Here is a 9,928-nt window from a genome sequence, read left to right as displayed (position 1 = left end):
CGCGGCTCCTACACCATCGGGCGGGATGCGCAGGCGGACGCCAAGTTCCGGCGGGTGGCACGCATCACCGTGTGCGGCAAGACGTCTCTGGCCAAGGAAGTGTTCGGGGACACCCTGAATGAGAGCCGGGACCCCGACAGGCCCCCGGAACGCTACACTTCGCGCTATTACCTCAAGTTTAACTTCCTGGAGCAGGCCTTTGACAAGCTGTCCGAGTCCGGCTTCCACATGGTGGCGTGCAGCTCCACCGGCACCTGCGCCTTTGCCAGCAGTACCGACCAGAGCGAGGACAAGATCTGGACCAGCTACACCGAGTACGTCTTCTGCAGGGAGTGAGCTCCTCAGACCCCTCGCGACTCCAGCGCCCACTTCCCCTCTTCCTTGCTGGGATAACTATAGCCCCCCCGCCCCGCCCTCGGTTCCCTGATTCCTCCGGCCCCCTCCAGTAGTTCGGCCAGACTTGTCAGCCCCCACTGCAGAATCTGCAGGCACAAATTCTCTGGGCTTCGGCTTCTCTGGACCCTGCTAACGGAGGGCCCTCAGACCTAGTCCCCTTGCCATCCTCCCTTAACTCCCGTCCTCAAAGCACCCTTCCCCACCGTTGTACTTCAGCCTGGATCTAGTGGGGCAGCGTGGCCACAAAGTCACCAAATACCTGGGAATAAATGAATTGGATGGTGTCCAGTGTGTAGAAGATTTCTTGAAATCTCCTCAAGCCTTTTTGACTCTTTCCCGTTTTAAGAGCTAGAATTGATAACACTATCTGGGATAGTGTTTTTTTTCTTTTTGTTTTTGTTTTTTAAAGATCATTACAGTTTCTTTAAAAGTAGAGTTTTAGAGACTGAATGGAAGACTTCAATACTGGAATTAAGACCCCACGGAGGCAATTCAGTGACTGTAAATGAGTAAAGTTTTGATGAATTGGAGGTAGAAGACTAGTGCGGGTACAGTGAAAGATTGGATGTTTGGCACACAGAATAGGTCTTCGCCTGTAGCTTAAACTTGTAGAAAGAGAAACTCCTGCTTGCGGGGGCGCCCTTTCTCTTTGGGTTTGTTCGGTGGGTTGATTCGGCAGTCCTCATGGGCAAGGAGAAAGGGCACTGGCTGCACCCTAAAAGGGCAGCCACCCAGGTCTCCAATCGCTGCGGTGAGTCAGGTGGCAGTGACTAAATGCAGCCGTGTGTTACTGTTCCTTTTACTGTTTACTGTTCCTTGTGGGCAGTAGGACAACACAACCCTTATTACATCTAGGTATGGGGGGGTGGGAGGGAGGAAAGAGGAGGAAGGGTGGGAAGGGAGGAGCAGACATACTCATTTATTGTCTGAAAGTTGGAAGTTTGTTCCATCCGTTTGAGGTCATGAACATTTAAAAATTACCAAGCAGTAAACGCAAACTTGCGAATTACTGTTCCTTGTGGGCAGTAGGACAACACAACCCTTATTACATCTAGGTATGGGGGGGTGGGAGGGAGGAAAGAGGAGGAAGGGTGGGAAGGGAGGAGCAGACATACTCATTTATTGTCTGAAAGTTGGAAGTTTGTTCCATCCGTTTGAGGTCATGAACATTTAAAAATTACCAAGCAGTAAACGCAAACTTGCGAAGCATTTTATCGAGATTAATAACAGACCTAACTGGTAGCTCGTTGAACTGTTTTGAATCCTAAACCTAACCAAAGAGTTACCCAGGAGGGTTTTAGTTTTTGAACTTGTTTTATGATTATAAATCCTGATTTAAAAATTTATTTACTTGGGCAAAATCTTTGGTTTTGATTACTTAGACTTAAAGTTTCTTATTAAAAATCTTAACTTTCTCTAAGCCCAGCTCATGTTGACTGCTGGGCAAACCTGAAAACCTGGAACATGTTAGTTCTTTCATGTAATTTGTATGAAAGTAAAGTGGAATCTTTTCAAGTGATAGAGCTGCAGAAAAATATAAGCACTGAGGTCTGCCCATCTTTAGATAGCTGTAAAAGAGAATATTTTAAATGAGCTCAAATAAGTACTTAAAAGTGAGCTGAGCAATAAAATGGTGTTTTAGATAAATGCAACAGGAACAGGAGACCTGGTTGCCTTATACCTTTACTCTCATGTGGAAAAAATTCCCAGTGTATAGCCTAAGTACACCTTAAGAGAAGGGATTCAAATCCTCCTCATACTGTGAGGCATCCTTTGGATATTCTGTGATGATGGAGAAGCTTTTTTGTTTGTTTCAGCATCTTTCTCCGAAATATGTTTTTAAAGATTTTATAAGAGTCATTTTCAGTGTTTAGTGCTATTTTTTCTTTAAAAAATGTATCTTGTACTGTATCTTACTATGTTCATGACGTTACAAATTGGAACACTTTTATTCTTAGACATGTGATTCAACCTGTATATACCATATATAAACATTTTACAAGAATTATTTAGTTTTTTAATTCATTTACTAATGCTATAAAATTTCCTATATTTACCCCCCAGTAACTTGCATCTGATGGTGTATGTAACTAAAACCACATGTTTTGATGAGTTTCTTATGTTCTTGTGTATGGGAGATTGGGCCAGGAAAAAAAAAATGTAATTGTAAACTGAATTTGTGCCATACTTTTTTGGGGGGCTGGGATCTTAGTTATGCAAGGTACCTGTATTTTAAATCCACTAATTCATTTTAATTGGGAAATAGAGTTAAGTTCTAGTTGCATATTTAGTAAAGTTAGCATTATATACAAAAGCTAATTTTAGGGGAAATGGAAGCAGCAACTAGGAAGTTGTGTTTGCTTATATGTTGAGTTATTTTCCAACTAATACATCAGAGCTTTGCTTCAGGTCTGAGATGGTTTAGATCTGTCACTCACTGGCCCATCATGTGTCACAGAGATTTCTCTACCCCATGGCATCCTTGTTGAATTGCTCAACAAAAAAGCACATGGTTGAGAACATCTTTAGGAAGTACTTAACAGATGGCATGACTCGGCAAATATGATTCTGGTCAAGTCTGCTCAACTCCAAAAGGCATGAAAAAGTGCTAAAGTTTTGTCTCTGCCATTTGACTCTTACAAGTTTTACCTTGTAAAACTTTGAGTTGAAGTGTCTTACTGTCTTAGCCATGGGCACCTTAGCTGTGCCACCCCTGACCCCATTCCTACATTCCCTACAATATTTAATAGACTGGGAATTCAATGTTAGGGACAGTAAAACCGTCTCTTTTTTTCTAAGAATCACTGTGACCTCTGAGGTTAGGCAGTACATGAAAACTTTCTACTTTCAGTGGTAAAGCATTGGGCAGGTAACTAATTTTATGTTGGGTAGAACTAAAGTAAGATGACTTGGCACGAGCACTTTTGGACCCTTTTTCTCCCATGTGCTCTGGATTATAGAAGGAGACTTTAAGGTCTACAAAATGGTCTGGAATGTTAGTCTTCACTTTTGAGCTGAAATAGGGTATCCAGTGTCCATTTGAATAAGCCCTGGAAAGACACTGTTCAAATTACTTGGGAGAATGTTGTAAACTGTTCAGGTAATTAGGACTGCAGTGTCTGACTCAGAGGCAAGCATTCACATATGTTGCTCTAATTACTGTTTGATGTGCAAAAATGTAACTGACATTTAAAAGGAAATGATACTGATGGCTAAAAAAATCCAACAAGCCAGGTACCATGTTTTATGTTTTTGCACCAAGTATTTGACACATTGCTTTGTAATACATGTAGACTATGAACCATATTCTAATTTTTCAAATACTATGCTGTGGAGAATTTCCTTGAAGGTATGAGACTTAATTTTTTCCCCATTTTTAACACTTTTTATTCTTGTTTCTTGGGTTTTGGATTGATAGCAAAGTGATAATTTATACTACTGCCAAACTTCTCTTTTAAACCAGACATGAGAATATATATATCCTGTTACTTCTCTGAGGAAACGCATAATGTGTTCAGATCAAATGGGCAACTGCCAGTGCTCATAACATACTCTAATTTTTATTGGAATTTTCCATGGAATGCTGTTATTACATTAAAGCCATGTAAGGTGAAACTTTGATAATTTTTTTACTGTTCAAATTATGGTGAATTCCAATCTAATATTTACATAATTTTGTACTCCTACATGAAAAATAGTAATTAACAATGCAGACATTTAGAAAAATATTGATTGGAGGGGTTGAATTCCTTAAGACTTTTCATTTATAGTCTCAATTAAAAATACTATACACAGTTGACTTGTTTTAAAATAGTAAACTGAATTTTTTAATTGTAAACTTACCAGTGTTGATCCTTTGCAGTTTCCCGTTTTTTTTCTTTCCTATAAATCATATAAAACATGAATTAATCTTTTTAGATGACCCAAGTCTGTCTCTTGAAAAATGAATAAAATATAGAATTATTATTACCAGTTATCTTTAGTACTTTAGGTTTTCTTATAACCAGAAACAATGTGTTGAAGTTGACTTTGTCAGAATTTGGGACAGTAAGAATCTAAAAATATTAATACTCAAGGAGTTAGATTCTCTGCTAATACTTGAGGATTCAGATGGAAGAAATTCAACCAAAATGTCTCTACTAGAGTATAATCTTTTGTGGAAAGAAGATGAACTTGTTGACCAAGAATTCTTATTACTTCTGCATTTTGTGATTTTTCTTCCAAGATAGTTTTTAAATTCTAAATGTGTTTTGAGGTATGTGAACATTAATTGTAATGTAAATGACTATACAACTCTGTCAATTTATAGACAGGTGAATTTTGCCAATACTATTGAATACAAATGATGAAATTCACTATGTCCACTCAAACAGCATTAGTGACCTTTTAATGGCAAAAGGTTAAAACATTCTTCATGGATGTGAATTTTGAAAATGTAATTTATATGTTGTTTAAATTTTCCCAGGCATCTGAAAAATTCATTTGATAAATAGTAGAAGATTCCCACAGACCTCTCTGGGATTCTGAACTTGTTGAAAATAATCACATGTTAAGTGATGCATATCATTGAGTCATTTTCTCAGAAGGGGAGAGGAAAAAATATAAGAGAATCTGACTTTTCTAATAGAAATCCAAGACAGGAAAAAAATCCCTCTCTTCTAAAAAAAGACACTGATGAAGTCTTTTCAGAGATGCCTGAATTTTGCGAATTTCTTCAATCATCTAAATGTTCTAGAGATTTTTGTTTTCCCTGTTCACAACCAGTTGTATAACAAATACTCGATACTGTTTTCCTCTGTGTGTGTGAAGTAATGAATCATTGATTATGTGACTTGTTATGTATTCTATTAAACACTAAAGAATAAAACATTCACTCCTTTAATTATTCCTCTTGACTCCTTGATGTGGATTTGCTCAAACAGTGGTTTAATTTTGTTTAAGGGGCTCTCTAAATACTAAAAATGCTTTCCAAATGGTTGTGGGACTAATGATGAGCATTATGCCATCAGAAAATCTCCTTTCTGAATAATTGGCCAGCTGGGCCAGGCGTGAACTGGTGCTTTCTCCAGAGTTTATTGCCAAGAACACATAGGCGATTTGGGTTCTTACTGTGGAAGAAAAGTCTTTCACAAGCCTCAGTCTTTGCAGCATATGCCATTCGTGGAACACGGAGATGGTAGGTAGAAATGGTGTGTTAAAAACAAGTAAACAGAAGTTGTGAAGTATGCCGTGCCTTAATTAAAAGTACAACTTGTGAAGATAAGGCTCTCATGAATGTTGAAAAAAATACACACATCTTGGATATAGGGGTTCTGTACTGTTTCATCTCCAGTCTTTGATGTTCTTGTCTCTAAAAGTGAGCACAGTGGTACCAAGATTGGGAAAGCACAAAAATCTGGGTCTGTTGGACTATGGCACAGGCAGCTGGAAGTTGGGTGGGTACAGTGAGCCAGGCTTCACCCTTTCTATTTTTCTTTTTTTTGCCTGTGCTTCCCCTGGATAGCTTCTGTTTTGCATACATTAATATGCATGATGAATTTTTATTATTTTTTGCCGTGCTGGAGATCAAGCCCAGGGTCCTATGCATGCTAGGCAATACCCTACTGCTCAGGCACATCCACAGCTCCATATGATGTATGTTTAATAATATATAGAATGAAAAGTTTGAACAGCGTGAGAATAGATCTGATAAAAAATGAATCTCCATCTTGTAGCCCTTAGCTTTCCTTAGGGGAAACACTGGCATATCTTTATAGATATCTATACATATATAAATGTATACCTTCCAATTTCCTACCCTTATGCTTTATTCAGTAGAAGTTACACCTATTTCATACCTTGGCCTCTTCTAATCGCATAACTGCATATTTGGGAGTCCTTGCAATGTATGAACTTGTAATCTGCATTGTTAGGTTGATTATTTGATAGCTACATAGTTTTCTGCATGATATGCCACTGTCTAGTTGTGCTGTCATTTATTTTACCAGTCTTATTGGCAGATACTGAAGTATACAGGTGTGACAATTAAGCTTGATTGTGTCAGTTTGATTGGCTTGGTATCTGACGAGGGGATTGGTGGAGCACACTTCTGAGTATGTCTGGGTGGGTCATGGAAGCTTGACTTTGGGTACTACGCCTGGTCCCTTTCCCCGTCCTCTCTGATACTGTTTCCCTTGTCTACTTCTCAGCCACCATGACCAGCAATTTTGCTTTGCTCTTCTATGTCCCTCCACCATGTTTCTTCCATGGAACCAGGTGACCATGAACTGAAACCTCTTAAAATGTGAGCCAAATCAAAAGTTTAAAGTTTGAGTGTTGGGTGTTTTGTCCAATAATGGAAAAGCTGATCAATACAACAGGGTTCTTTTTTCTACTCCAGAGAAGGCTGTATTGTATCGTCTCTCTCTCTCTCTCTCTCTCTCTTCTCCCTCTCTCTCTCTCTCTCCCTCCCCCTCTCCCAATCCCTTCCTCCTTCCATCCCTCTCCCCTCCAACATACATATCTGAGTCTAGCTTTTCTGTATGGAGAGATGCTAAGAGAAATGACCAGGAGGTACCTTTTCCTTCTTTAGGGACTGTGGAAGTTAAGTCTGGCTTATGATTGTCCAATTCATAATTTTTCAATTTTATTCAAAAAAGCAATATGCATTGAGCAGAAACCATATTTTGAGTTTTGAATTCTGATTTTAGTCCAGTTGTATTTTGTATAATACTCTCGTGATGCAACTGATACTCTTCAGTAAACTGTGTGGCTAAGCTATGTTTGGTAGGTTATAGTTTAGATCTAAAATGTCCCCTCAAAGTTCCATATTTTTGGAGGTTGAGCTTTTGGCAGGTGATTAGATCATGGGGACATAGTACTTATTGGTAGATTATTGATGAGTTCATCATAATAGCTGAATGTGCTGTTATGATGTTGGGCCTGATTGGAGGATGTGGGTCACTGAAGTCTTGACCTGGATGGGTGCTTTCTTGTGCTGGGCCCCTTTTCCCTCTCTGTTTCCTGCTGCCCTAAGGTGAGTACCTTCTCCTCTGCCATGCCCCTGCACCCTGTTGTTTTTGTTTTGGGTCCAGCCAAGAAATGTGAGTCAAAAGAAAATTTCCTCCTTTAAGCTGTATATGTCAGGTATTTGTTACCAGCAACAGAAAGCTAACATGGGGTATTGATGCACTTCTGACTTATCACATTTACAACTTAAATGAGTTTATTGGGATAGAGCCGTGTGGTTAAATGGAGAAGCATTTATAATAGAATTCATTGGAAGCTCTCTAGGAAATGGGGATGGTGGTAGTATGAACTAAGTCTACATCCATTGGTTATACAAGTGTGAAATCATGTTATTTTTATATTGTGAGCAAGGTATGAATTATGATCAAAACTTGTTGTTTTAAAATATAATGTATACACAGTAAATCCTGTACTTCTTAAGAAGGCATCTCTCGGGGTGTTAGAAAATGAAAGGAAGAGATAGTATAAATATGGGGCATATGAATGTCAATTTTCCTGTTGGAAAGACGTCTATATGAACAAAGGAATTATGTCACTTAACTGGTAAAGTGCTATATAAAAATTTTGCTTTATAGAAAGTGATAAATTTACATGAATTAAAAAGATAAAACCTTAAACATTAAATATATTTTGAACTTGTAGAATTTGCCATTAAGAACTTGGTGGTAGGTTGAGAACTTCTAGTACGTATTGCAGTTTTTTTCCCTGTTTCCCTCACCCCCACTGAAGTCCTTGCATTTACTGGTCAAGTGCAGTGCCACTGAGCTACATCCCTTGCCTGAGCCTGGGTTGTGCTTTTGATGGATAGGTTGGAGGGAAATGCTAGCTTCTTAATTTTTTCTGCTTTACTCTGTCACTCAAGAAGTTTTGAGGTAAATGTTTCTCTGGGCTAAAATTCACCTTTCTCTCTGTTCGTAAATCTCCCATGAGTGTCTGATGAGGATAAGTAGAAAGGAGGTCTTCAGGGCTGTTTAAGGGCTGTTTCAGGGCTGTTTCAGGCCAATGACTGAATTGTCCACTGGCTCTCTCCCCCATGCATAGCCATTTGTATTAATTTATTGATTCTTCAAAAATCTCGAGCATCTACCATCTGATATAATGACACAAAGGTGATGAGAATTACCAAGAGGGCCAAATAATGGTAAAATAACTTGGATATACAGGGTTAAGATAATTGGATTAGTTGTAAGATGCAGAAGGGAGGGTAAGGAAAACAGCCATGTCTTAGGATTGCTAGAGGTGACTCCAGAGCCAGACTAAAGCATTAAAGAAGAAGAGGAAGAGGAAGAGGAGCAAGGAGAGAGGAAGGAAGGAGTCTCATAAACACCAGTTAGTGTAGTGTGGAAAGATCAGGAGGGTTGGCTTCATGAAACAGCTCTGAGTTGCTGAAACTTGACTGAAAAAATAAAAGCTTGCCCTCTTGCCCCACAGAAACAAACAAACAAACAAACAAACAAATGAAACAAAAATCTCCATAAACAAAACCAAAACAAAAAACCAACCAACTAAACAAAGAAAAAGTTGTTGGAAGGGCAGTAAGAGCCAGATAAGGGAAAGCTTCATATACTTTATTAAAAATATTTGGCTTCTGTTTCTTAGGTTTACTGAAGAATTTGAAACAAAATGTGAAGGAATCAGATAATTCCACTATGCACATTCAGCCTGGATACTCTGTGGAGGTTTGTTTGAAAGGCACAACCAGGAGAGAGAGCCCTTTTAGGAAGCTGTTTAGGTGGCTGTAGGTGAGAAAGCCACCTTAGCCCACTTGCAGATCACCTGGCAGATGTCAGTGTGCTCCTCTTTCTTCTCCCCTCTAGCTTCTCAGGCTATACAGTTTTATTTTTCTATTTTTTTAAAAAAAATATTGGTTGATTGATTGATGGGATTGTTTTTGTGAGCAAAATGTAGCTCAGTCTGAACTAGAACTCACTGTTTAGCCCAGGCTGGCCTCAAACTCTAGGCAATCCTTCTGCCTCCGCTTCCTGAGTGTTCAGGTTCCAGACATGCACCCCTGTGCACACCTCTTGAAGTTTTATATCAGAGAATTTAGATAATTTTGGAAATCCCATATTTGAATGAGGAACTCTTCTGTTGATCTTTAGGTCTCATTATCAAAGAGACATAGTCTTTGGAGATATTATTTATTTAGTAGGCATTTTTATTGAGCACCTATTCGCCATAAAGAATCCTGAAATACCAAGTCATTCAGTTGCAACACCTATCCGTGCAGCCTCTCATCCATTGGGGATACCACCCTGTCCTATCCCATATTTGAATGAGGAACTCTTCTGTTGATCTTTAGGTCTCATTATCAAAGAGACATAGTCTTTGGAGATATTATTTATTTAGTAGGCATTTTTATTGAGCACCTATTCGCCATAAAGAATCCTGAAATACCAAGTCATTCAGTTGCAACACCTATCCGTGCAGCCTCTCATCCATTGGGGATACCACCCTGTCCTTTCCGGGCTGTTTCTTTACCTTCACTAACAAAAAAAAAAAAAAAAAAAAAAAAAAAAAAAAA

General features: G+C 38.9%; 1 protein-coding gene across 1 annotated transcript; it reads left to right on the top strand.

The window, feature by feature from the left end:
• Nucleotides 1–1,189, top strand: Kctd12 (potassium channel tetramerization domain containing 12; the record flags this gene model as incomplete). Its single annotated transcript, XM_010622396.1, has 1 exon — nt 1–1,189. A coding segment is annotated over one exon (336 nt), but the record flags the coding sequence as incomplete, so codon positions are not given.
• Nucleotides 1,190–9,928: the final 8,739 nt, after the last annotated feature.

Source organism: Fukomys damarensis, unplaced genomic scaffold, assembly GCF_012274545.1.
Source record: "Fukomys damarensis isolate Sample0158 unplaced genomic scaffold, DMR_v1.0_HiC HiC_scaffold_6, whole genome shotgun sequence".
In the NCBI taxonomy this organism is placed as follows: domain Eukaryota; kingdom Metazoa; phylum Chordata; class Mammalia; order Rodentia; family Bathyergidae; genus Fukomys; species Fukomys damarensis.
This window is presented reverse-complemented; position numbering and strand designations above follow the sequence as displayed.